The sequence below is a fragment of the Conger conger genome, chromosome 9 (assembly GCF_963514075.1).
Source record: "Conger conger chromosome 9, fConCon1.1, whole genome shotgun sequence".
Lineage (NCBI taxonomy): Eukaryota > Metazoa > Chordata > Actinopteri > Anguilliformes > Congridae > Conger > Conger conger.
The window spans coordinates 41,905,720-41,931,094 of record NC_083768.1 but is presented as its reverse complement, the minus strand read 5'-3'; the positions used below and the strand labels follow the sequence as shown (position 1 = coordinate 41,931,094).

The following is a 25,375-nucleotide window of genomic DNA, read 5'->3' as shown; positions in this document are numbered from 1 at the left end:
GTTTTGGTGGGCCGAACCATGTCACTATTGACAACTCATTCTTCCCTGTGGTTGCTAGGCACTGGTAGTTCACTGGTCAGCCTTCTTACAGCCACAGCTATTACAAGGAGGTGAGACTCGAAGGAGGGTCATAAAAGGATGGAATCTTTATGCGGTAAAATTCTGTCAGAATAATGGGGGTGGAATTCCTAGAATGAATCAATGGAACCACTTCTGTGACAACATAGTGATCGGTGACTCATAACAGGATGTGTAGCTTGCAGATATGCACTCAGGACCAGCAAAATCAATACACCGACAAATCACTGCCCCATCGTTTCACCAGCTCAACATCTCTGTGACAAAATCAATTCCGCAGAATAATTTAACATCGTTGACATTTTAAGAGGTGAAACAGGCAGCTGGTTGGCTGCGACACTTTCCCCCCCGATTCACACGTGCTGAAGACACTTGTGTTTTAGCAAAGTACGTTTATTTACAGTTTCGCGGGAGTGCGTTGCAGTGCTATTCTGACGGAGACACTCTTCTGTCATAATGTTTCTGCTCTCTCCTTCATCACTCCTTTCCATCCCTTCAAAGCCATTCTTTCTTTCTCTCCATCACTCCAGTCTTTATGCTTAGCTCATGACTGCATGAGACCACCCTTCCTCGATCTCCCACCGTACGGGAAGCCGAGGGGAATTTCCGGAATGCGACTGCGGCAGAGGGTGGGAAGGGGGGAGGATAAGGAGATGCCTTCTTCGTCATCAAAAGAGGCGCATCAGTCATCGTCATCATCCTCGGAGGAGGAGGAGCGCAGGACCCCGCCGCTGTCGTCACGGTAACAGTGCGCCATGGTGCGCAGCTGCTCCAGGGCCTCCTGCATCTCCCCGATCTCGGGCCCCTGGGACAGGAAGCTGGGGGCCACCCGGCGGGGGTCCAGGGCCGTGGCCCCGCGCTGGAGCTCCGACAGGAAGGGCCCCAGGGCCGGGGAGGACTGCAGGGACGTCAGCACGGGGAGGCTGGACACTGCAGGGGGCGGGGGGCGGGCGGTCAGAGGCTGGATTTCATAACACACACTCTCTCACACACTCACACACTCACACACTCACACACTCACACACTCACACACTCACAGGCTTTCATAGCAGACTCACACACAAGCATTTCAGACATACACACACTCATATTGAGGTACATGCACACTCACATTTGGGTGCAGACATGGTCGGGTTCATGCATGCTTTGTTTAGCTGAATGCATGCTCATGGCTAGGCGCATGCACACTCACGTTTTAGGAAATTGCTTGATTGTAGTTAGGCGCATTAAAATCGTAAAACAAATCAACATCGCACACAAACGTGCAATGAACTGTTAAGACAGAAAGAGACACACGATAACTCAGAATGAGGAGGGGGTGCCTCACCGATGTTGGGGGGCGTGTTCTGGGGGCGCAGGAGCCCCTGGGAGTCCAGGTACCGGCTGAAGATCTGGGGGAAGGGAGGGGTCAGCTTACTGGGCTGGGACAGCAGCTGCACTGCCCTACGGAGGGAGAGAGAGAGGGAGAGAGAGACAGAGAGAGGGAGAGGGAGAGAGAGACAGGGAGAGGGAGAGAGTGATGGAGAGAGTGTTACTTTACAGTACAACAGGCTGCATCACTGCACCATAGTCAATATTAGTAACTCTGCAGAAATGTTCAAATGCTTTAGCAATAAGTTTAAAAGGAAAAGCTAAATAATTGGCTTTTAATGCACTCTTTAATGTGCTTTGTGGCTTGTGTGTATACATAGCATTTTTAGATACGAAGGACCTCACGCACTCACGTTCAGCAGGCAGAAGATTCTCCACAATGACACTGTTCTGGTTATCATTAAATATTTTTGTATTTGGGCAGGACTCACAGAGGAGAGGAGGGGTAGTGAGGGGGGTAACAGAGGGGTAAGAGAAGGCAGGACTCACAGAGGAGGGGGGTAACAGGGGGTAAGAGAAGGGGCAGGACTCACAGGAGTGGAGGGGTAGTGAGGGGGGGACAGAGGGGTAAGAGAAGGGGCAGGACTCACAGAGAAGAGGGGGTAACAGAGGGGTAAGAGAAGGGGCAGGACTCACAGAGGAGAGGAGGGGGGTAACAGGAGTAAGAGAAGGGGCAGGACTCACAGAGGAGTGGAGGGGTAGTGAGGGGGGGTAACAGAGGGGTAAGAGAAGGGGCAGGACTCACAGAGGAGAGGAGGGGGGTAACAGAGGGGTAACAGAAGGGGCAGGACTCACAGAGAAGAGGGGGGGTAACAGAGGGGTAAGAGAAGGGGCAGGACTCACAGAGGAGAGGAGGGGGGTAACAGAGGGGTAACAGAAGGGGCAGGACTCACAGAGGAGAGGGGGGGTAACAGAGGGGTAACAGAAGGGGCAGGACTCACAGAGGAGTGGAGGGGTAGTGAGGGGGGGTAACAGAGGGGTAAGAGAAGGGGCAGGACTCACAGAGGAGTGGAGGGGTAGTGAGGGGGGGTAACAGAGGGGTAAGAGAAGGGGCAGGACTCACAGAGGAGAGGAGGGGTAGTGACTCCTCATGAAGCCGGTCAGCACGTCCTCTCCGCTTCGGAAGCTGTGCAGGGGGGTGGGGGGCTCCGTCCCCGGGGTCAGCGGGCTGTGGGGGGGTCAGAGATCAAAGGTCAGCTGCCATGGTGCTTAGCGTAACCGCCACTCGCTCAACCAGGTGTTTGACGTTTAAGACCCTCACCTGACGAGGTTCTGCCCCTCCAGGCCCCTCAGGGTCACCGATTGGCCGAAACAGCGTCCGTCACCCAGCTCCGAGCAAGCCGATAGGGGTTTCCATGGCAACGTGTCCGTGTACCCGGCCAGAGCGTCGGGGAGACAGCTGCCCTGCGTCATGGGGAAGGGGGCGGCCCCGTATGCAGCCACCACCTAACACACGCACACACACGCATACACACACACCGCACACACGCACACACACGCATACACACACACCGCACACACGCACACACACACACGCGCACACACACGCATACACACACACACACACGCACGAACACACACACACACACACACACGCACGAACACACACACACGTCAAATCCTTGAAGGCCTTGTGTGGCTGCAGGCTTTCCTTGTATCCAAGCAACTGAAACACCTGACTCAAACCAACCAATCGCAGTCTTCAATCAAGACCTTGATTTGTTGAATGAGTCCGGGTGGAGGCCTTCACAGATGAGACTGAATGAACAGCCCGGCTTTAACCCTTCAAGGTGTCACGTCACAAATAGGTGATCAGAATGTTCTTAACCGAACATCTAAAAGAAACCTGTACATCATTCAACTTAAATATGTCCAGCCAAACCTGTGAGTGCAACTCTTCATTATTTAACCGGCTGTTTGTAGTCCTAAAAACCCGGAAGTTAGCACGTTGCTGTATTCAAACTACAATGGCAATGTCGCCTGCAGGCGGGCTGGCACGAAACTTCAGGAGGTGGCGAAACATGACCGTTGTTGCAGAAACAGGTTAGCAACTTGCTTTTTTTTAAAGTACATAACAGCAGTTACAGTTGAGAGATAAAAGGATGTAATTTAACTTGTGGAACACAACGTGACACTCTCCTGAGCATACGCTGACCATGGACCTTACGTTCGGCAGGAATCCCTGTGTGAAATAAAACCAGGGGAAATCTGCCAGGGGAACCCACGGACGCTCGGCTCCTCTCACCTTCCTCCCGGAGACGGCCAGCGCGTCCGCCATCTGCCACATGGGGGCGCTGTGGTGCTGGAGCCGGTAGGGCACGGTGAGGGAGTCCAGGGCCAGAGCAAGAACCGCACTGGAGTGGAACCAGAGAGTGGGCTGGGGGACACACACACACACATTACACGCACATTACACGCACACACGCGCACACACGTCACAAACCAGGCAGAGCAGAACAGGAATACACAGAGCGTTAAATCTGCTGAAGCTCGTTCTGTCTGCGCCACTCAAACAGCACCCTCTTTAAAAACAAAACATTATGGGCCGGTTTCAAAGGCAAGGATTAAGCTCAGTCCTGAGGTTTATGGAGAATCTCCTTTCATTTAGACAAGTACTACACATATTCTGTGTCTGTGAAACCACCCTATATCTCAAGATGAGTCAATGGCCTAATTAAACAACAGCACACCCTCCAGTGAATGAGTGAGTGAGTGAGTGAGTGAGTGTGTGTGTGAGTGAGTGAGTGTGAGCGAGTGAGTGAGTGAGTGTGTGCGTGTGAGTGTGAGCGAGTGAGTGAGTGAGTGAGTGTGTGTGTGTGCGTGTGTGTGGCCTGAATTTGCCACTTTTGGCCCCGGTCACATGGCGCTGTGGGAAAAACTATAAATTAATTTTAATTATGCATGTGAAATGTAAACAATGTAAACCAATATCCTTTCAGTCATCCTCAATATCACTACATGACATACAGTGAGCGAGCACTCTTATCCAGAGCGAACATCAGTGTAGCTTTCTGGAATACAGAAAGTGGGGTATCCCCACAAGAAGACACAGAGGTCTAAATATAATCTATAAGTGTGACACTAACCTAGCAAACATACAATTTGTATTGCAACTGAAGAAAGGACCGCTAGATAGACAACCTTTCATCGCTATACTTATAACATTCAAAGGGAAATCCACAGGGAAACAAGAACAGACAGCAATTCCTAGGCACAAATTAGTAATTCAAAATGGCGACCCGTTCAGTTGAAAAAGTGGTTAGGAGTACTCCCAGGTGTGAGCAGGGCCTGAGAGGAGGAGGAGGAGGAGGAGGAGGAGAGAGGCTTTAAACTCACGTCGTAGTTCAGGTGGGGAAAGGAGGTGGGCGCAGTCGGCCGTATGCCCAACCCCCCTCTCAGGGTCAAAGGGCAGAAGAAAGAGCTGTGATTGGCCAGATTGATTGTTCCCAAGGCGTAGTTCATCAGGTGGTAGAACTCCTTCACTGGACTCTGTATACCAAAAACACATTAGCTGTGCAAAATACACCACAGCCCTGTATTAACCTTTTCAGTCCCAAGAGTGCCATGTGCCATTGAAGCCTAACTACCGTAAAATCCCGACTCTCAACCTTATGCCTTTTCAACCAATCAAAATGACTGCTATACTATCGTTTTGAGCCGCTATTAAAACCCCGACTCAATTTTCTCAACCAAAGCCAAAACCCCTTGGGATTTGGGTGGAGCCAATTCGATTCGTACTGACGTAAACACCTGAACCACATACGCCAGGGATGTAGCAGCACCAGCTTGTGCCACATCATGAGAACAGGGGCCTGTATCACAAAGCACTCAGAGGACCTGCTCCGTGAAACAGGCCCCAAAGTCAAACCCCCGTTACTCACCGAGTCTGGATGATTGACAGGGGCCATCCCCCACGTCAGGATGCCCCGCCCTCCATACGAGTCATGCAGCAGCTCCGTGACCTTTGACCCCAAGCCTGAAAAGCCGTCTGCAAGATCGCACAGCACCTGAAAACCCTGTGTTAGAAAGGCCAAAATGAGGCATTTAGCATTCATGTGGGCAGCCTGTAGCGTAGTGGTTAAGGTACATGACTGGGACCTGCAAGGTCGGTGGTTCTAATCCTGGTGTAGCCACAATAAGCAAGGCCCTTAACCCTGCATTGCTCCAGGGGAGGATTGTCTCCTGCTTAGTCTAATCAACTGTACATCGCTCTGGATAAGAACGTCTGCCAAATGCCATTAATGTAATGTAATGTAGCAGAGACCCACTCTCTCACACTAAGTCAGACTATCATGGTTGAATTTGGGCACAAATGGGCTCCATTTATATTGCGCTTTTTCCAGCAATGGCTACACAAATCACTTTACCATTAATGTCCCTCATTCACCAATTTGACACACCTGATTCTAATAATGAGCACCTCAACAAGATCACTAGCTGTTGAATGAGGTGCGCTTTGTTATGGTTGGAGTGAAAACCTACAGGACAGTAGATCTCCAGGAACAGGGTTGGGCAGCCAGGTGGAGGGCAGTGATACGGAGACCAAGCGTGTAAACGTGACAGGATCAGAGGAAGACTGCTATCACCTACAGGTAGTCCCACTCCGCACACACACGTGTGGGGAAACTGTACTCACCTGCAGGTAGTCACACTCCACTCACCTGCAGGTAGTCACACTCCGCACACACACGTGTGGGGAAACTGCACTCACCTGCAGGTAGTCACACTGCACTCACCTGCAGGTAAGTCACACTCCACACACACACACACGTGTGGGGAAACTGCACTCACCTGCAGGTAGTCACACTCCACTCACCTGCAGGTAGTCACACTCCTCCACGAAGAAGTGCAGCCGATCCTCCAGCTCCTCCAGCACCACGCCCTGGCACAGCGCCTCCCCCTGGCCGAACGCCTCCAAGCGCTGCGATTCTCTGCGCACACACACACACACACGCACACACACGCACAGTCAGCACGTTACAGCTTAAAGTAGGTTTCTAATTCGCTGACTGAGCACTGCTCTCTAGACATTTTAGTAATTACAGGTTTTGTAAATGGTATAGCACGTGTTGTCAAGTTAAGGCCTACATTTTGCATAATTGTGGTGCTTGACATACACTAAGAATTCCTCTTTACGGTCTTGTCAACAAGATAAAACAAAAAATCAAATGAAAAGATAACACTGCACTAGACACCGGCAAGCCATTTTTTATTTTGCATCGACACAAAAATATTTCTATGAGTTTAAAAATGTAGGGCATTGCCCACTTATGCAGGCAGAGAACCGCAGGCAGAGGGCGGTGCAGAGTACCACAGAAGAAGAGCGGTGAGCGCAGGAGGAGGGCCGTACCCGTCGTGGTTGTACTGGTTGATGACGCAGATGGTTCTGGGGTGGAGGTGGATCCTCAGGAAGTCGGACCACACCCTCACGCTGCCCTCCAGCCTGTAGCGCTTCTGAGCGTGCTCCAGAGTGCTGTTCACCGTCGGCACGGCAACGGCCCCTGCCCGGCAACCGTGAGCACATCTCAACGGACGAGGTGACGGTTGAGCGATAATGGGCCCCCGCGATCTAGCTTTTGTTCGTACCCCTATTTCGTGGCGCGTCCCCTTGCCAACCTAGTGGTTACCTGCTCATTTTACACGGCTATTACCTCATTCCAGTGATATGCAATACGGTAAAGAAACACCCCAACGGATAGAAGTAATGAACAGGTCCGCAGCACAGTATGGTGAAACTGCCTGTATGAGTTAGAACGTTTAGAACCTATATGTTTTGAAATTGTACTTCTGGGGGGTATTTCCTGAAGCAAGATTACTGAGATAGCTGGATAACTGTTCAACAGTTTTTTTTTTTTTTTTTTTTACTTCAGTCCGTATTCCAGTTTTGGAAGGTTTCCAGGTTTTACCCCGTGAACTTATCCAGCGAACTCAGCGATCCTGCATTGTGATACACCCAGCCTGGCCCCCTTACCTGAGCACTGCGGCAGCTGAGGTGTGCTGAACTCGGGTTTGGCCAGAATCTCCCCCTCCTGGACACAGAGGGTACTGTTACTGAAGCCACACAGAGCATACAGCCAGCCAGTCAGGTGGAGAGGGCGATGACACAGGGTGAACATGACTCGACGAGACACAGGCCATATGAGTTAATGACACAATAAAAGAGCGGATGCCAGGTGGAGGGAGGGATGGACGGGCAGTGTTTTGACGAGGCAGCCGTGCAGTGAACTCACGTCCAGTTTGTCCAGATCCAGGAGAAAGGGGTTTTTTGTTGGGGGGCTTTCCTTGTGGGTCATCATTGGCCCCTCCCTGAAACAAATTACTTCAACCATGATGTTGCACACACACACGCAGAGACACGTATGCACACACACACACACACACACACACACATGCATAGACACACGTATGCACACATTTACATGCACACACACACACAAGTAATTTGCTAAGATATGCAACAAATGGGACTAATCAGTCATTTTCACATACAAGCAATATTGCTTAGAAATGCACAATCAGTAATGTACACACACACATACATACACATACACACACACACACACAACGCTGGAAAGACGTGACTGACCACGTGAAGGCACTGGTGTCGTTTCCCGTCTCATACAGGCTGCCCTCCTGTCTCAGAGTTTGGAGACTTCCTGAAAGAGCCAGAGAGTGATAACCATGTGGTAAATATCTGCAGAGCAATATCTGCTTAACATATGATGAAACAGGCACTAGCACACTGATGTCACTGAAATGCCTATCTTTGCACTGCCATTCGATTTGGCCATGAAACGTAAGAACGTATTGCTGTGTAACAGTATGAGGGTTCACTTGGCATCATGGCTGTGTTGTCACTATCGCGACATGCATTTTCATCTCCGGCACTGAGTGAGATTACCCTTGAGGTCCATGGCAATGAGCCTGGGGGTGTAGGTGATCTGCCCCCCTAGCGTCAAGCCCTCCCGGAACAAGACATCACTCTGAAGTTCGCTAGGCGGCGCCCCGGACTCCGGCTCATAAAACAGGGATGCATCCTAAGCAGACGAGAGATAAAATAAGGAACAACATTAATTTGTGCTAGTGCGTATGCCTGTACTTGAATAAATACACATGCTAGGAGCTCACTTTAGCCAGCTATAAAAGACCGCAGTCCCACCAATAGACGCGCATGTCACTACCATTACCGATAGATTTCTGTATTGTGCCGTTAATTCGTGTCCACTGATGACATGCCAGAAACATAACTGAAACTCCAATTCAAAATAACAACGTTAACAATGTGTTCGTTTATCTGGGAAGTCAGCGACGCATTAACATCCTGTAGAAAAAGAGCAAGAACTATGACTAAACAGAACTGATTTTGAGTATCGGTCTTGAATATGCTAACCGCTAGCTAGTGTGATTAAGTTGAAAGCTAGCAAGGTAACTACCCCACGCAGCAAGTGTTTTGTCTTTGGGAACCCGATCGAGTCCAGTTAGGACAAGTTACACGCCCACCCGACTTAGTTACTACTAAGCTAAAGTACTAGCTAAAGTAAGTAGCCAGCGCAGGTTAGCTAACGCTAGCTATTTGTATAGCAAATGAAGGAAAACTGTACCCATTCAGGATTCAATCAAATATGGATCGGAGCTATGAAATAGCAATAAATGTAGCTTAATACTTGTTAGTATATCGAGATAGCTTGGTAGCGAAGTTAGCCACTAACCTGTAAATTCCACCAATGTGTCCCGACAAAGTTTGAATAGTGTCCCAGCTGTATGGTCACGATCTCTCTACACACACTCCCCATCCTGTACTGAGTATACCTGCTCTCTGGTCAAGTAAAATGTATATAAAAACCGATGCAAAATATCAAATCATTTTCCTAAATTCTCAATATAATGGTACCTAGCTAAGCCTCGCCGTGCTAGGACTGCAGACATGACAACAGCTTTGCGTCTCAACCAGACGTGCTGCTTGTTCCTGGTGTCCCGCCCATTTTGAAGTGTAAAATTCATTTTTTAATTGGATAAAATGGAGTCATATATTCCTATGATTGGCTGAGACTGTAATTCACAATTTTAAAGGTAGTTCGGTGTCACTTCGCCAGACAAGAGCACGTGTAGAGCAGATAGTTCTGATTGGATTATAAATATAAATCTGCAACGTTATTGGTTTGATTTGTGTAAACATAAAGCGAGAGGCAAGACTTGGACCTTGCTATCATTATAATACACTGCCGGTCATTGCGTCAATGTTCTTTTGCTAAAGTTTGCGCATATTGAATTGAAAACTAGTCTATCATTAAACCAGTTTCAATTCGAAGCATCGACAATTATAGAAAGGTTCCTTCTAGTTAGTAAAATGAGAGATATTGTTCATTTAGTCAGTTTGGTCGGATATAGCGAATCTATGAAATATGTACAGTTATCCACGACGAGCTCATAAGATAATGTGAACCACATTACGACTATTTAAAAGCACCCACACATACTATATCGGCTCTGTATACTGTAGGTGATGGACGAGACGGGAGAGGGGGTGGAAACCTTCTTGTACGGCATCGCGTCACCTTTGAAACGTTTACCTAGCCACACCTGTCTCCAACCAGCCCCTCCCTCGAAAGTTTTGCTATTGGCATTCCACAAAGACTGCGACTTCATGAGATAAAGCAAGAAGCGGTCGGATGGCACAGGGATATCAAATCTTACGACGCTGAAACTGTTGTTACTGAATGGTAAGAGATGGGTTTAACTTTTAATATTTTCCGACAACTCTGATATTTCTTAATCTAGACAGATCCACATTTATTCCGTGTGGACAACTGTAGGTTTCGGTGTCCAAAACTGAAGTTTTGTATCCAGCCAATCTTTCTTGAATTGGTCATTGGGCACAGTTCAATTTTAAACATTGTGAGTAGTTAATTATATTCTAGTGCTTCTTGTGTTATGTAAAACGCCGTACTTGCTAGCAGTTTATTAATTTCCCTCTCATTCAGTTTCACTCTACAAAACAGTGAAACCCATGTTTTTAATTGGGGGGGGGGGGAGGTATATTACATTTGCTGACAACGCCATTTGCCAAAGGCGAGCCCAAAAAGTACCCTATGGACCAGTGGTCCTCACACCTGGTCCTGGTGAGCCGCAGGTGTGCTGGTTTTTGTGTTCACTTTAAAATAAGCAACCGATTCAGACCAAAGAAACAAGGTGAGATAAGTTAACTGTGTGATCAACTGCTTTCATCGACCAATTAATTGCTGAGTAACAACAAAAGCCAACACAGCTTGCGGCTCTCCAGGACAAGGAGTGAGGACCATTGCTATGGACAAAATAAACCATAGCACCGGTAAGGCGACAATAGCTAGAATAACTATTGTCTAAATATCGAAATAAGTTTAGATTTGACGACCGCGAAACTTCCTTTTGAAATGGGGCCGGCGTATAAACAACTGCCAAAACCAGTTTTTTCTCTTTCCAGACTTTGTGCAGGAGGGAAGGCGGAGGAGTGTGATATAGACAATTGGTTTTCGGAGTCTCTTGCTCGCTTCCCCGTTCGTAGAGAGAAGGGGAAACTTTAAACCTGCACGCCTGCATGGGCATACAGGTAGTCAGTCCATAGCAGACCGAAGCCCACAAGTAGGCGGCGACCTAAAAGAGGCGCAGGACGTAGAAACGGACACTGCGCTGGTTGTGAATCCAGGAAATGGCGGAGCCGCAAACGCCAGGCCGGTACCAGCCGGGAGCGGAGGAAGAGGAGCCAGTTAGCTCTGCCAGGTTGGAGCCCAGCACTCTGCAGTGGCCGGGTGACAAGAAGATGATGAAGGAGGGGGAGAAAGGAGGCGTGGCCGCTGAGAAAAAGGGACCGGAGGAGGGGATAGGTAGCCAGGCGGAGAGAGAGAAGGGCAGCGCGGAGTCCATGTCGTCCTCACAGAGAGGCCCGGGAAGTCGGACGGAGAGTGAGCTCGGGGAGAGGGGGAGTCGGTTGGAGGGAGGCTGGACGGAGTTGGAGAAGGCGAAGAAGGCGAAGGCGAAGGAGGCGGAGGCGGAGACGAACGTCAAAGGGGCACTGGACCGCTTCATGATCGCGGAGGATGGCGACACGGCCAACTGGATGCCTGAGAAAGCCGCCCAGGTCTTCAGCCCCACCGTGACGATCATACGGCCCTCCAGGAAGCACAAGAGCGCCACAGAATGTCCTACCCTTAGGGCGGATGATCTGGAGAAGGATCCCCTGATCAGGCCCCAAGGCACCCCACCGGATGCTTATTATGACTGGTCAACAGGTTCCAACGCATCCAAATGTGAGTACCAGTGCAATGATAAATATATATATATATATATATATATATATATATATATATATATATATATATATTTTTTTTTTTTTACTTTAGCAATATTGGGATAGGCTCCAGCCCCCCTGCGACCCTGTTTAGGATAAGCGGGTTCAGATAATGGATGGATGGAATATTGGAAAGTGTCAATAATTAATATAATTGCCCAAATATTGTCATATTTATAATATTTAGGCCTATACGCGGATGTAACCCTAGTAGGCCTACTGTGCATGTACCTCTACTGTAATCAGATTACAGTCATTGAATGCATATAATTAAGAGATTAACAAATCTATTGTGAGCTTCTGCTCTCTATGAAGCCGTGATGCACATGGAACAAAGCAAGGCCTTCCACAAAACACCGTGTCCTGTTTTGTATACCAGGCTTGAGGGGCGTCCTGGTAATCTGTAACAAAAAGGAACGGGGTACAACTGTAATCAACCGCTTGGTCAGTTGACTAAACGCTGAACAGCAATGAAAAGTGTACCTCCTGACCAAACAGGACCAGGGCCGGGCACTACACCTGTTCTACAGAATAAAACCATGGCAACTTCGTATGTTAACCCTTTCACTCCCAAGCCCAATATGAAGTGGCTCCACCAAAATCCCAAGGGGTTTTTAGTAGGTTTTAATACGGGCTGAAAACATGAGTATAGCGGTTATTTTGATTGGTTCAAAGGGTACAAGGTCGAGAGTGCTATGGTATTTTTACATTTTACATTTACATTTTTGTCATTTGGCAGATGCTTTTAATCCAAAGCGACTTACAAGTGCATAGGTTCTACCACAAGTCAAAGCATCACATCCAGAACTAGGAAAATACACATGGAATGCTGTTCTAAACATATAGTCGTCATCATAAGTGCAATTTTTTTTTTTTTTTTTTTTGGGGGGGGTTAGACAAGGATAGGGGTATCAGAAAGGGGGGGGGCAGGGGAAATCAGGAGGGAGGACTAAGGTAGAGGTATTTCATGGTATTTACGGTTGAGTGCCATACGGCCCTCTGGGACTGAAAGGGTTAAGAAGTACGGAGGCTGAGAGTGGACATTTCCCCCCCCTGTCCTTTAGGTTCCTGCTTTAACCGGGGCATCCTGAAGCTCGGGGGAGCCATTTTGGCGGCGGCTGTGATCTTCCCCTTCCTGGTGTGGGGCGGGTACGCCCTCCTGCCCTTCGATGCCCCGGTGCTCACCAGCGCCCCCTACAGGCTGGTGTACACCCTGCGCTGCTCCATCTTTGCCGCCGTGCCCATCGTGTTGGGTGAGTCGGCCGACACCGACGGCCATTTTGACTCCCACGAAGCACTGTGGATCGATTGCTGCGTGGGGCAGTTAGCTTGCTAGGTTTCCACTTAACCACGCTGGCACTCTAGCTAGCGGTTAGCCATTTGAAAACCGAGACTCAAAATCGGTTGTGTTTAGTCATGGTTCCCGCTCTTTTTCTGCAGGACAGCCGTTTTGAGCTCTCGGTCAGGCTGCTGTTCTGGATAAGATGTAACCACAGTGCAGGGTACCAGCAGGGACCGGTGCTTACCCAGCTAATGTAAAACGTTCTCACTATGTTGCTGAAATGTCGTGGCAATGTTATAACATCGAGAAAACACTCCGTTAACATTGCGATAACATTTCGTCTGAGTTGGGTTATTCAGCATCTTGTTTTCACCAAAGCCATCAATTCCCCTGGCTCAATTGGCTAATTGGTATACACCAATGTCAGTTCGCTCATAGATTACGCGACGGTAAATAAAACATCATGTAAAGACACACAACGACAGTCTTCAGCTGTCATGACTGGGGTGATTTTAAATAATTAAGAACCAAAGTTGGCGTGGAATTCAGAAACAGATACCCGCTACCCGGCTTTCTTTCATCTCAGAAGAGCCGCAGGGTGCGTTTCAGCCAGAAGAGGAGCCAAGTGGAATGAGGCTAGAACCATGACGTTATAGGCCAGTTTCTAGTTCGGTGGTGGATGGTCATTGCCACCAGCGATTAGTAATGTAGAACTCCCCTGCTTTCAGTCACCAGTAGTGATTGTTACATCAGCATTAGAATGTTCAGTTCACAACATTCTAATCCCATATGTGACCTCACACCTTAAAGGGCGGGTCAGAATAACCGATGAATCATTTCATTAACAGTTTATACCCACCACCAAGTTTTGCTCACCCCTAATGTCCACCCGTAACCCCGTGACCTCTGACCCCTCTGACCCCCCCCCCCCTCCCCTCTCAGGAGTTCTGGTTCTGGGCGTGTCCAGGCTGCGGTTCAGCTCGTCCAAGCCGCTGTACGAGGGCGGGGCGCAGAACCGGGAGGTGAGCGTCCACTGGCGCTACGTGAGCGACTCGGTCTCGCTGTTCCTGCTCTACTTCCTGCAGCTGGCCGTCATGGCGACCTACGTCAGCCAGGACCACCTGAAGCTGGTGCCCCTGCTGACCATCGTGTTCGCCTTCGGCAGGTAAACGCACCGCGGGAAACGCCCTCAGTACACGCGCGAGAGAGACCCTGCTCGCCAAGCCTCATGTCTGAAACTTAGCATCTCCACCAAGTCTTCATCACCCTACAGCAGTGGTCTCCAACCCTGATCCCAGAGCCCCACAGGGTCTGCTGGTTTGTGTTGCTACTCTGCATTTAATCAATTGGAGCAGTTGATTACACAGTTAACTGACCTCACCTGGTTGCCTGGGTCTCCACAGGGTGCTGATTTTAAGGTGAAAACAGAAACCAGCAGACCCAGTAGCTCTCCAGGACAGAGGGCTTAAGCGGTCGACCGACACTTCAAGCTGGTCTGTGGCTGGTAGAGTAGGCTGGCGGTCAAACTGGTGGACTGGCTGACTTCGTAGGTTGGTCAGCTGGTCGACCAGCTAAGTGTTGACAGCCTAAGCTGGTTTAAGCTGGAATTTTCTGCAGTGAAGCTACAGTAGGGCTCAGTACTTGGGACTACAAAACTTGCCCAGTTTGGGATAAGGTTACCCCCCTGTGTGACGCTCTCCCCTTGTGTCCCCCCCCCCCAGGCTGGTGTACTGGGTCTCCGTGGCCCTGAAGAGTCCGGTGAGGGGCCTGGGGTTCGGCCTCTCCTTCCTGCCCATCCTGCCCATGCTGGGGGCCAACCTCTACTTCATCTTCGCCCTGGAGGGGGGCGGCGGGATCCTGGCCCTGGAGCCCCCGGCCACGCCCGGGCCCCCCCGTATGAGGATGTGGGGGTAGAGCAGAGGGGGGGCCCCGCGTTTCGTCTGGGCCGGATCCCGCGCCTCCACGGGGAGCAGGGGATGCTGGGATATCTTCTCCGGACGTGACTGGCCCAATAAAACATTGGCTTGATTGGTTTGATTCAAACTGGCCCGGTTGTAGCTTTGGTGACTGCAGTGACATGGCCTTTCGTGCCGCCCGACGGCATCCACAACACCCAGGAGATGGCCCTGCACCTTCAGTCCCTGCTGAAGCTCTTTAACAGAACCGTGCCAGATCTGCGATCTGCATATGGGCAAAAATACTCACATGAGGCCACACCCTCGAGACTGTGATTCATAGGAAACTGGTTTGTGTAGTTTTTTTTTTTGTTTTTTTTTTTTGCCATTTTATTTTTTATTCTGAAGCATTGTCAGACAAGCCTGTGTTTGTCATAATTATTATAATAAAACACTTTAGGGTGAAAGCTCTGGGCTGTATATGAACTACAGGAGACCAGACCCAGGACGGGTTTGTACTGTACAAACCTGTTGTACGGTTTGTACTACACACTATAGTATGCTGTGGTACATGTTTGTGCCTTCTGTCTTAGTTTAGATTTTTAAAGAATCATGTACACTTAGCAGGGATCAGTGTAACTGAACAGTCTGATGTTCAATAGCAGCGATTGATGAAATCATCAGCTATTAATTCATGCACACTTTGAGGACTTTCCCTTCTGAAATTGAGAAATTATACTTTTGAATGCTTGTACACGGTCATGTTTTCAAATGTTATATTTTATAGCAAAGAGGGGGGGGGGGGGGGGGGCATGGTGCCTGAAAATTAAGTTATTAAAATTTCAAAATGAATATCGTCTGCGTTTCGGCCGACTGGTGTCCGACGTGAGCTCGTGGAACCGGGATGGACTGCCCGTTCTTTAGGACAAACCTCCATTTTAATATCCATGGTGTCACCATGTCTGCCTCAAAAATATAAGATGGTTGCCTCAGGAACGAGGTGATTAATGTTCTCTAGAAACGCCCAAAGGGGCCGGCCTTGCCCTTCTCAAATGAACCAGACGAACCGCTCGTCTGTTCGGAGGGCCACCGAGGGAATAAAGGTGTTTGCAATTTAAGCCCGAGGCCACCATCTTCAAAAACCTGTTTATCAATCGCGGTGCAGAATGACAATAAACACCCAGGTGTGTGCCGTGCAAATCTTTATGGAAAGCAAATCATAATTTAGAAAACAATCATTTACAGCTTAAAACTTGAAAACATTTTTTTACACATATAAAAAAATGACATTAAAAAAACGGTTTCAGATTTAGCGATTAGTGCAGAGAGCTGTAACAGACCGATGCAGCGGCCTTCAGTTCAATTTTTTCTTGTTAAACGGTAGCTGCACACCGCTGTACACAGATTTCAGTAAAAATGCTCATAAGCCGACGTTTATTCAAAACCAGGAGAGGAGTTTTGGGGGCGAGGAGGGGGAGGGCTGGAAACCCATTTTCATACAGCGGGAAAAAAAAAAGGGATTTGAGTGTGAGAAGCTGTGGACAATCCAGGTTCAGGAAGTAAAAGTCCGGCTCAGTATTTTGTTCCAACTACCTGGATTTGCTAATTAGCAAAGTTCTTCAGCCAGGAGGTAGAACTAATTTGCGAAAGTTCATGGTTGGAAGAAACGCATGGCAGAACTTTTACTTTCTGACCCCTGGACTTTCCACCACTGGAAAACCCATGCCAATTTGGCCCCCCACCTACACAGTGAGGGGGCAAAACAAAAAACACCTGAATTCCATTTCTCCACACAACTATCCAACAGTTTCCAAAAAAGACTTCTAAATAACTGCCCGTATATGTAAGAATATGAAGTGGGTACTTATAAGCTAATCACCATCTCTCCCTCTTTTCCCATTTCCACTGAGACCTTTCACAGGTAAGTCATCGTGCTCTTTCAGATCTATAATTACTGATGTAATTACAACAGTTAGACTCGTTCTAACTCTAATCTCCTCCTCGCTGGGCGGGTTGGCGGGAACCAGAGCGGTTACCAAGGAGACACGGTGTGGGGAAAACGCACATAAACGTCTCGCCTAACCCCAGCTCCAGAAGCCGGGGGAAAGTTTCAGTTTTGCTCAAATTTCATTTATACGCACAGCGCATCATCACCACGGCCACGGAAGCAGCTGTGATTTGTTCTTTTTGCAACATTTCAGTTTGTACTGGAGAAATAAAATAATAAAGATTCCTAGTGGTTATGATTTTGCGGTAAACTGACAAAAAAAAAAGTTGGACAATTCAATTGTCCTCACTACCATTTCAATTCAACAAAAACAGAATCCTACTCAAGAGTTTACCGTTCGTCTTACACAGGTCAGAACTAGGATTTTAAAAAAGTATTAACATCTGATGAGACAAAAATCAATGGCAAAGGACATGTTAAAAAATAAAATTAAAAAAAGCTAAAACAGTTTGTAAAAGTGTTTTTTTTGGAATGTTTAAGAGTTTAAAAGCAATCCCTGCCATTTTATCGATGATCGTAATTTCAGTCTTTAAACCCGTTTTGGCATTTCTCACGGCCCCGATCAGAGGAGGCTGCCCATTGGTGGACACGCTGAGCGGCCCCCCTTGTGATTGGCTGGCTCCTTCACTGCTTTAAAAGTCTTTGTTCATTGGCTGCCCCGGCCCTGGTGACTCTGAGACAGCTCTGGTGGCAGCCATTTTGTGAGGAACATGGGAGTGGAGCGCCCCCTAGTGGTGAATGTGGCCTGTGTAACTGTTGGAGGGGCTGAGGGGGTCTCCAGGTAAAGAACCTGGACAGATGGGGCGGGGTTAGGGAGTGTCAGTTGATTGGCTTTCGGGGTTAAGGAGTGTCAGTTGATTGGCTCGTAGCCCACCGACTCCACCCGCTTCTTGCGAACGCACAAGCAGACCCCGCCCACCAGGATGAGGAGCAGCGGGGTGCCCAGACCCACCGCCATGATCACAATGACAACCGTGGAGAAGGAGTCAATGGGGGGGGGGCCCATGCCCACCAGAACAGTCCTGAGAAGAGAGAGAGGGAGGGAGAGAGTGAGAGTGAGGCTAAACTTTAACAAAAACTTTACTGTACAATACACACATCCAGTCTCAACACTTAGGGTAGCCCGAGAGCAAGCGAGCGAGTGTGAGAGTGAGAGTGAGAGAGAGAGAGAGGGGGAGAGAGAGAGAGAGAGGGGGAGAGAGAGAGGAGTCAGAGAGAGAGAGAGAGGAGTCAGAGAGAGAGAGAAAGAGAGAGAGAGAGAGAGAGAGAGAGAGAGGAGTCAGAGAGAGAGAGAGAGAGAGAGAGGAGTGAGTCAGAGAGAGAGAGGAGTCAGAGAGAGAGAGAGAGAGAGAGAGAGAGAGAGGAGTCAGAGAGAGAGGAGGAGAGGGGGGGAGAGAGAGAGGCCAGAACAGAACAGAAACCGCACACAGAGACCCACCTTCAGAAACGAACACGTGTGTAAGAATTGTAAGAATTTAGGAGCTCACCAATGCATTCCATCCCACATGCATTTCTGCTTAAAATTGGAATGCACACGCTTGTGTCTTACACCCACAAAACATCCTCACAAAGTTACCGAAACATTTGGTCAACGCTCTGACATTCCCACAACACTGCAGCAACATTGTGAAAACGTTTTGTGTTAGTTGTTGAAAGTGTGGGGGGCAGAATGTGACACAATAACAACACAACGCCTCAATAACAACAATGACACAATAGCACAAACACAATAACAATAATGACACAATAGCACAAACACAATAACAACAATGACACAATAACACAAACACAATAACAACACAACGCCTCAATAACAATAATGACACAATAACAACACAACGCCTCAATAACAACAATGACACAATAACACAAACACAATAACAACAATGACACAAGAACACAAACACAATAATAACAATGACACAATAACAACAATGACACAATAACAACACAACGCCTCAATAACAATAATGCCTCAATAACAACAATGACACAACAGCACAAACACAATAACAACAATGACACAATAACACAAACACAATAATAACAATGACACAATAACACAAACACAATAACAATGACACTAACACAAACACAATAACAACAATGACACAATAATAACAATGACACAATAGCACAAACAAAATAATAACAATGACACAATAGCACAAACACAATAATAACAATGACACAATAGCACAAACAAAATAATAACAATGACACAATAGCACAAACACAATAACAACAATGACACAATAATAACAATGACACAATAGCACAAACACAATAACAATGACACAATAGCACAAACACAGTAATAACAATATGGCCGGTGGGTCGTCCTGCACTCACCAGCTGAGGTAGTTGGTGGCGTTGTAGAAGGGGTCCCCGGCCAGGCCGAAGGTGACGTTGAGGCTGCTGGTCCGGCCCCCGTCCCTGAAATAGGCCCTGACGAGGCGGGAGGCGGGCGGCTGGGCCAGGGCCCGCGGGTCGTGGTTGCGGCACGGCGTGGCGTCCTCCAGACTCGGGGTGGGGCTGCGGTACGCCACGGGCTTCCACTGAGTGTACCCCAAAACCGGGGAGGTGGTGTTGGCGAGAGAGGACAACCACTGAGACGTCTGGACGGGGAGAGGAAGCAGTCAGGGTCCGACGGGTTCAAACCCCAGAGTGTGGCAAAGCAACCTTTACCACAAACAGCATAAATAACCTAAGGCCCACTGCATTTCTTAGATGTGGATCTTATGTTGGTAGAACTGACCTGGGAGAATTTGACAAAGCGGGATTACAGAGTTAGCTGGATAAATGCACCAAATAAATCCCGGAACCCCCAAATCAGACATGGACTGAAGTAAAAAAATAACTGTTCAAGGTTATCCAGCGAACTCCATAATCCTCCTTTTGAAATGCCCCCAGGTCAGTTCTACCAGCATAACATGCATATCTAAAAGCAAACGGGGGAAAAAAAGCATCTCTAACATAACAGACCAACCACAGCACAGACAAGCATACCTCAATACACATTCCACTGTACATTACAGGCGTATAACATCACTGAGTAGCACAAATTAGTTATGCTAACCAACCCTGGTAACACAAAACACTCTCACACACTCTCTCACACTCTCTCACACTCTCTCACACTCTCTCTCACACTCTCTCACACTCTCTCACACTCTCTCTCACACTCTCTCTCACACTCTCTCACACTCTCTCACACTCTCTCACACTCTCTCACACTCACTCACACTCACTCACACACTCACACACACTCACACACTCACACACTCACACACTCACACACTCACACACACTCACACACTCACACACTCACACACTCACACACTCACACACACACACACACACACTCTCACACACACTCTCACACACACTCTCACACACACTCTCACACACACTCTCACACACACTCTCACACACTCTCACACACTCTCTCTCACACACACACACACACACACACACACACACACACACACACACACTCACACACACACACTCACACACACACACACCCACACACACTCTCACACACTCTCACACACTCTCACACACACTCACACACACTCACACACACCTGGAATATAGAGGGGGTGTACTCGTCGTCGATAGACCTCACGATGCCCACTCTGCTCTGGACGTTGCTCTGGCTCACGGTCTGGAGCTCCAGGAAGAAACGGGAGAAATTTGACCTCGCCGTGACCCCGGCCAGCCACACCCGCAGCTGGGAGGAGTTTGCGGTATGGAGGAGGCGGGGCCAGCTCGGGTCACGACCCCCAGACCCAAATGCAGATATCTGAGAACACAAAAACGATGCATCTCATTCGACATTAAACAGCATAACGACCGGGCTTTCAATAAACTGCACCGTTTATTGAAAGACATAAACTGTACCGTTTTATAACCTGTCGTCTGGCCAAATTTCTGATATGATTACATCAGCAGACATTACTGTGCGTTAGAAACATAAGAATGCATCATGACTCAAAGGCCATTCAGCCCATTGAGGTTAACCTTTTACCTACAGGCTGCAGTATTCAACACCGCAACAAACCCGGACTTCAAACAACAAAGCTCTTTTCTTCTACTAAAAGGCTTGGCAGGCTGAAATGCAAAATGAGAACTCTTCCTGGTTAAAAGGCTGATTGTTGAGCATAGCTGGGAATCTATCATCAGCCTTTCATGTTAAGCGCCTAGGTCTAGGGGGCAACGGCAGTGCCTCACCTGGGATTCAAACCCCCAGCCTCTGTGTTACAGGCCCAGCCCAGACACCTACGCAACGCTGCTGCCCCAAAAAAACTCTTTCCTTCAAAATTCAGCGTTCTAGAACTCCGCTGCTTTCAATTAACAGTAGTGATTGTGACATCAGTACTGGACATTCTAAAGTGGCCTGGCTGGACATTCTAACGCTCTTGACTGGACATTCTAACGCTCTTGGCTGGACATTCTAACGCTCTTGACTGGACATTCTAACGCTCTTGGCTGGACATTCTAATGCTCGTGGCTGGACATTCTAATGCTCTAGGCTGGACATTCTAACGCTCTTGGCTGGACATTCTAACGCTCTTGGCTGGACATTCTAACGCTCTTGGCTGGACATTCTAACGCTCTTGACTGGACATTCTAACGCTCTTGACTGGACATTCTAATGCTCTTGACTGCACGTTAAAGGGTCAGGAATAAAAGGAGGGCTCCTCGGAGCCTCGTACCTGCAGGCAGAAGGAGCCGTTGCTGAAGCTGCTGCCCCCGTCGCCCCCGCAGAGCTGGGCGGTGTTGGTCGTGTGGTTCAGGGTCGGGCCCAGGTCCTGCCAGGTGAAGTTCTGGAGCTCGTAGGGGGGCAGGAAGCTGGAGGGGGGGGCGTTTTGGGGGTCAGCCGTGTTGTTCACATCGTCGTACTCCCACACCTGTGGGGGAGGGCCGCGGGGTTAATACTAGTCACGACTCTTTTCTGAAGGAGCTTCGCGTCATCCACAGTGCATGGAAGCCACGTTGATTGTTACATTCCTTACGTTTATGTATTGCTTTCTTCGAAAGTTAAAATGCACAGAGTCAAATTAATATTTACAAAAGCAGAGAGAACCGTATGAATTGTAGCTTCATGAATATATCGATGGCATATTGTCGTGTTCCATGAAATAAATCTGTAATATATACATGTTAATCTTCTCAGTCCCAAGAGTGCCAAATCTCATACCTTTACTCTTTACTCTCATACCACTCTCAACCTCATACCTTTTCAACCAATCAAAACGCTTTCAGCCCCTATTAAAAACCCATTTTTCATTCTAAATTTTCTTTATTTCTTGAACATTTTTGGGTGCAGCCAGTTTATATTGGGCTTGGGACTGAAAGGGTTAACAGACAAGAGTATGCATTGTAGGAACCAAATGTGACAATTGGGGAAGACCCCGCCCGCCCCCCAAGTAGCCATCATTCAACTACAATCCAAAACACAAAGAAATGGTGAATTCACCGGAAATACTTGAGGGGGTTCTCAAAATAGAACAACACACAACACAGGGCCCCAAGTGAAGTTCCAGCTCAGTCAGAATAAAGGGAACGGGAAGGACGTTTAAGGAGAGAAGCAGAAGAGAAAGAAGGATTTTTTTTTTTTTAAACTGCATCGAGGAACGTGCCCCGAATGACCAGTCACGGAAAGGAAATTCAGCAGAAAAGAAAGAAGAAGCGTGTCATCTGCGGTGAACTGCAGGGCACACAGAGCCACAGGAGAACACTCGCGTTACGCAATCACGTTGCACGGCATTCGTTTAGCAAAGTCCCTTATCCAGGGAAAATAACACATGCAAATTCAAGTAGGTTTATATACGAGCGGCACGCAACAGAAAATGAGAAACAACATCCGTTAAGAGTCAGTGACAGAGCTGAAAGAAGCACAACCATCATCTCTCCTTTCAGTACGATCCACCGAATACACCATTCGCCGTGTCTAATCACCACATTAACACATTAAACCAGGGGTAGAGTACCCCGGGATTTTACTCCATCTACACTCCAAACCTACAGCGACAATAATTTTATTAATGAGGCTCAATGACGCCCACATGTGCCCACACACTTTGACATTCAGAGTATTCAGGGCGGCCTCTTTGGTGGTTCAGGTACAGGACTGGGAGCCGCAAGGTCGGTGGTTCTAATCCCTGTTGGGCCCTCCAGGGGAGGCCGGTCTCCTGCTACAGGTACAGGACTGGGAGCCGCAAGGTCGGTGGTTCTAATCCCTGTTGGCCCCTCCGGGGGAGGACTGTCTCCTGCTAAGTCTAATCAACTGTACGCCGCTCTCACCCTGCTGAAGACCAGCGCGCTGCTGTACTGCACGCTGCTCTCTGGCACCACCCGCAGGCCGCCGGAGGTATTGCCCGAGAGGAAGAGGGGCCAGTCCAACTTCACCGAGGAGGAAGAGGAGTTCGTGTGCACCAGCATCAGCGTGGGGGCCCCCAGGCTGGACAGGAAGAAGTGCAGGGTGTCGTTCGCCCCCAGAGCCCGCACGTGCAGCAAGCCGACACCCGGTGGAAGCGGAATAGAGGGGTTCAGACCCGGGTTCAGCTCCAAGGACACCTGAGGGGTGGGAGAGGAATAGCCGCGAGGGTTTAGGTGCGGAAAAAACACCGAATCTGAATCAGTTTGACTTCTTTTGTACAGAAAACTTGAGGGTCAGCAAAGCTGGGTTAGACCCTATCCCTATCCTTGAAACTATCAACAGGGAGCATAAACAGCATAACGAGGACAAAGGCTCGCTCTTCATCAACTTAAAACTCATCTCCCCAAGCGTCAGTAGAAGTGCAAATATTGATTAATCACAAACATTGATTAGTAAGAAGCTAGCTCAGTCAGACAACCCGCAGCTGTCATTAATACTATATCGAATATACATGCATGTCGTTCAACCGCCACAACTACAGTCACCGGACACTCTGCTGCTTGCTTCGACCACAAAACAGAGAATACGCGTTTTTGGATTTAACGGTGCCATATTCACGATTCTCCAGCATTTGAGTGATCAGAAAATGATGTATAAAATGAGCCTATATATGAGGCTATACATAAAATGATCCATAAGTTCAGCTCACGCGTACAAGGACAAGCATAATCACTGATCACTCTAGGAGTGGTTTTGAAACTGTGCTTTCCTCTACGGGTCCACAACGCACTTCACTCTAGGTTTGATTTGCACTTTATTGTACGTCTGTCTGGATAAGAGCGTCTGCTAAATGCCTGTAATGTTATGCAATGTAATAAAACATTTATTGACAGTTCGGGTCTCCATAACAAAGAAAACGCCAACTCATCACACGAAGACTGCAAAAATGAAACCATCTACTCTCTCCGCCGAGTTAATAATTCCTGGAGGAATATACATTCATAAAAGTCATAAAGAGCGAATACTCGGCAGCAATCCAGCTTAAATGCAAGTATTTCTCGCTCATATTCACTCCCAACAGTGTTGCAACCGGTAGCGCTAGGTAGCTAACGTAGCCAAATTAGCAAGCATGCCATTTTTCCTTTAGCAGAAAACGGTGTTGCTGACAGCAAATGCAGCGTCTTTTTCAAATTCAAATGCAATTAAAATACTACATACAAGAGCCAGCTGTTAGTGTAGTTTGGCAGTCCAAACCTTTCTACGTTTGCTAGATGGCTAACACCGTAACCACGCACAGAACACATTACGCGGCTGTTCACATTTGAGATACTCTAGATGGGTAAGCAAGACAGAAAGTGAATAAAACTTATATTACCTGCCGTTTGTATTTATCGCCGTCGAAGATGAACCCTGTAGCAAACGGTAAAAATAAAAGCGAAAATAATACATGTAGCGATGTGCTCACGGTTGACGCCATCGTTGTTTGGGCACCAAATCATGTGCCTTTCCTTTTAGGTTTGGGTCAGCTGACCCACCATATTTGCTGACGTAGCGTGAGTCACAAGACCGCACTACATTGCCCATGTCATTGGTGCAGCTTCAGAATCAAATTGTAAGGGTTGGCATAATTATGTTAAATGTTACTTGCAGAAAAAAAATATATGGGTTGGCTTCGTGTGTGCGTCTAAGGTGCTAATCCGTTTACTAAAGCATACATTTTGCAATTACATTTAAACACAACTAACCCACTTCAATCACACAAATCACTCAATTTCCAGACCACAAAAAAAGATGACAAATTTCAGCACAATTTCAAATTTCATGTTTATTATTATTGGAAACGGAAGAAATAACTTTAATACAGACCAAACAGAGTATCGAGTGTGGATGAAAGCACACATTCAGGGTTGAAAACACGACAGACACCATGCCAACTGAGCACAGACCACAATCCTGTTGCTACCCACAGAGAAATGCATTTGAATGAATCCAGGGTTGGTCTGAGGAGGCCAGACTACTTGGTCCCAGC

At 48.1% G+C, this 25,375-nt stretch overlaps 3 protein-coding genes across 5 annotated transcripts; 1 reads left to right on the top strand and 2 right to left on the bottom strand.

Annotated features, from left to right (window-relative positions):
- Nucleotides 1-450: 450 nt before the first annotated feature.
- On the bottom strand, nt 451-9,415 carry msto1 (misato mitochondrial distribution and morphology regulator 1). 2 transcript variants are annotated; one of them, XM_061254863.1, is made up of 14 exons: nt 9,159-9,415; nt 8,351-8,486; nt 8,036-8,105; nt 7,680-7,755; nt 7,421-7,478; nt 6,800-6,950; nt 6,266-6,380; nt 5,331-5,465; nt 4,786-4,938; nt 3,695-3,826; nt 2,711-2,895; nt 2,513-2,617; nt 1,406-1,521; nt 451-1,008 (listed from the first exon to the last, which is right to left on the bottom strand). In XM_061254863.1, the coding sequence occupies exons 1-14, from the start codon at nt 9,240-9,242 to the stop codon at nt 761-763; spliced, it is 1,764 nt and encodes a 587-aa protein (XP_061110847.1). In that variant the 5' UTR covers nt 9,243-9,415; the 3' UTR covers nt 451-760. The 2 variants fall into 2 exon arrangements, with proteins under 2 accessions (XP_061110847.1, XP_061110848.1); XM_061254864.1 differs by having other exon boundaries at nt 9,341-9,407.
- Nucleotides 9,416-10,034: 619 nt separating this feature from the next.
- Nucleotides 10,035-15,748, top strand: LOC133137287 (transmembrane protein 79-like). 2 transcript variants are annotated; one of them, XM_061255466.1, is made up of 5 exons: nt 10,035-10,169; nt 10,910-11,732; nt 12,838-13,026; nt 13,998-14,220; nt 14,777-15,748. In XM_061255466.1, the coding sequence occupies exons 2-5, from the start codon at nt 11,135-11,137 to the stop codon at nt 14,967-14,969; spliced, it is 1,203 nt and encodes a 400-aa protein (XP_061111450.1). In that variant the 5' UTR covers nt 10,035-10,169; nt 10,910-11,134; the 3' UTR covers nt 14,970-15,748. The 2 variants fall into 2 exon arrangements, with proteins under 2 accessions (XP_061111450.1, XP_061111451.1); XM_061255467.1 differs by lacking the exon at nt 10,035-10,169 and adding an exon at nt 10,628-10,777.
- A 391-nt stretch (nt 15,749-16,139) lies between these two features.
- Nucleotides 16,140-24,851, bottom strand: glmp (glycosylated lysosomal membrane protein). Its single transcript, XM_061255140.1, has 6 exons — nt 24,722-24,851; nt 23,271-23,543; nt 21,680-21,874; nt 20,548-20,766; nt 19,311-19,576; nt 16,140-17,980 (listed from the first exon to the last, which is right to left on the bottom strand). Exons 1-6 carry the CDS (start codon nt 24,821-24,823, stop codon nt 17,809-17,811), a joined length of 1,227 nt encoding a protein of 408 aa, XP_061111124.1. The 5' UTR covers nt 24,824-24,851; the 3' UTR covers nt 16,140-17,808.
- Between the last annotated feature and the right edge of the window lie 524 nt (nt 24,852-25,375).

Coding starts and splice junctions, on each gene's coding strand:
- glmp (XM_061255140.1), bottom strand. CDS start 24,823: ATGGCGTCAACCGTGAGCACATCGCTACATGTATTATTTTCGCTTTTA. Junction 21,875..23,270: donor GCGCGCTGGTCTTCAGCAGG/GTGAGAGCGGCG, acceptor CCTCCCCCACAG/GTGTGGGAGTACGACGATGT. Junction 19,577..20,547: donor ACACCCCCTCTATATTCCAG/GTGTGTGTGAGT, acceptor CTCCCCGTCCAG/ACGTCTCAGTGGTTGTCCTC.
- msto1 (XM_061254863.1), bottom strand. CDS start 9,242: ATGGGGAGTGTGTGTAGAGAGATCGTGACCATACAGCTGGGACACTAT. Junction 8,106..8,350: donor CATTGCCATGGACCTCAAGG/GTAATCTCACTC, acceptor TGGCTCTTTCAG/GAAGTCTCCAAACTCTGAGA. Junction 6,381..6,799: donor AACCAGTACAACCACGACGG/GTACGGCCCTCC, acceptor GTGTGTGCGCAG/AGAATCGCAGCGCTTGGAGG.
- LOC133137287 (XM_061255466.1), top strand. CDS start 11,135: ATGGCGGAGCCGCAAACGCCAGGCCGGTACCAGCCGGGAGCGGAGGAA. Junction 13,027..13,997: donor CGCCGTGCCCATCGTGTTGG/GTGAGTCGGCCG, acceptor CTCCCCTCTCAG/GAGTTCTGGTTCTGGGCGTG. Junction 14,221..14,776: donor ATCGTGTTCGCCTTCGGCAG/GTAAACGCACCG, acceptor CCCCCCCCCCAG/GCTGGTGTACTGGGTCTCCG.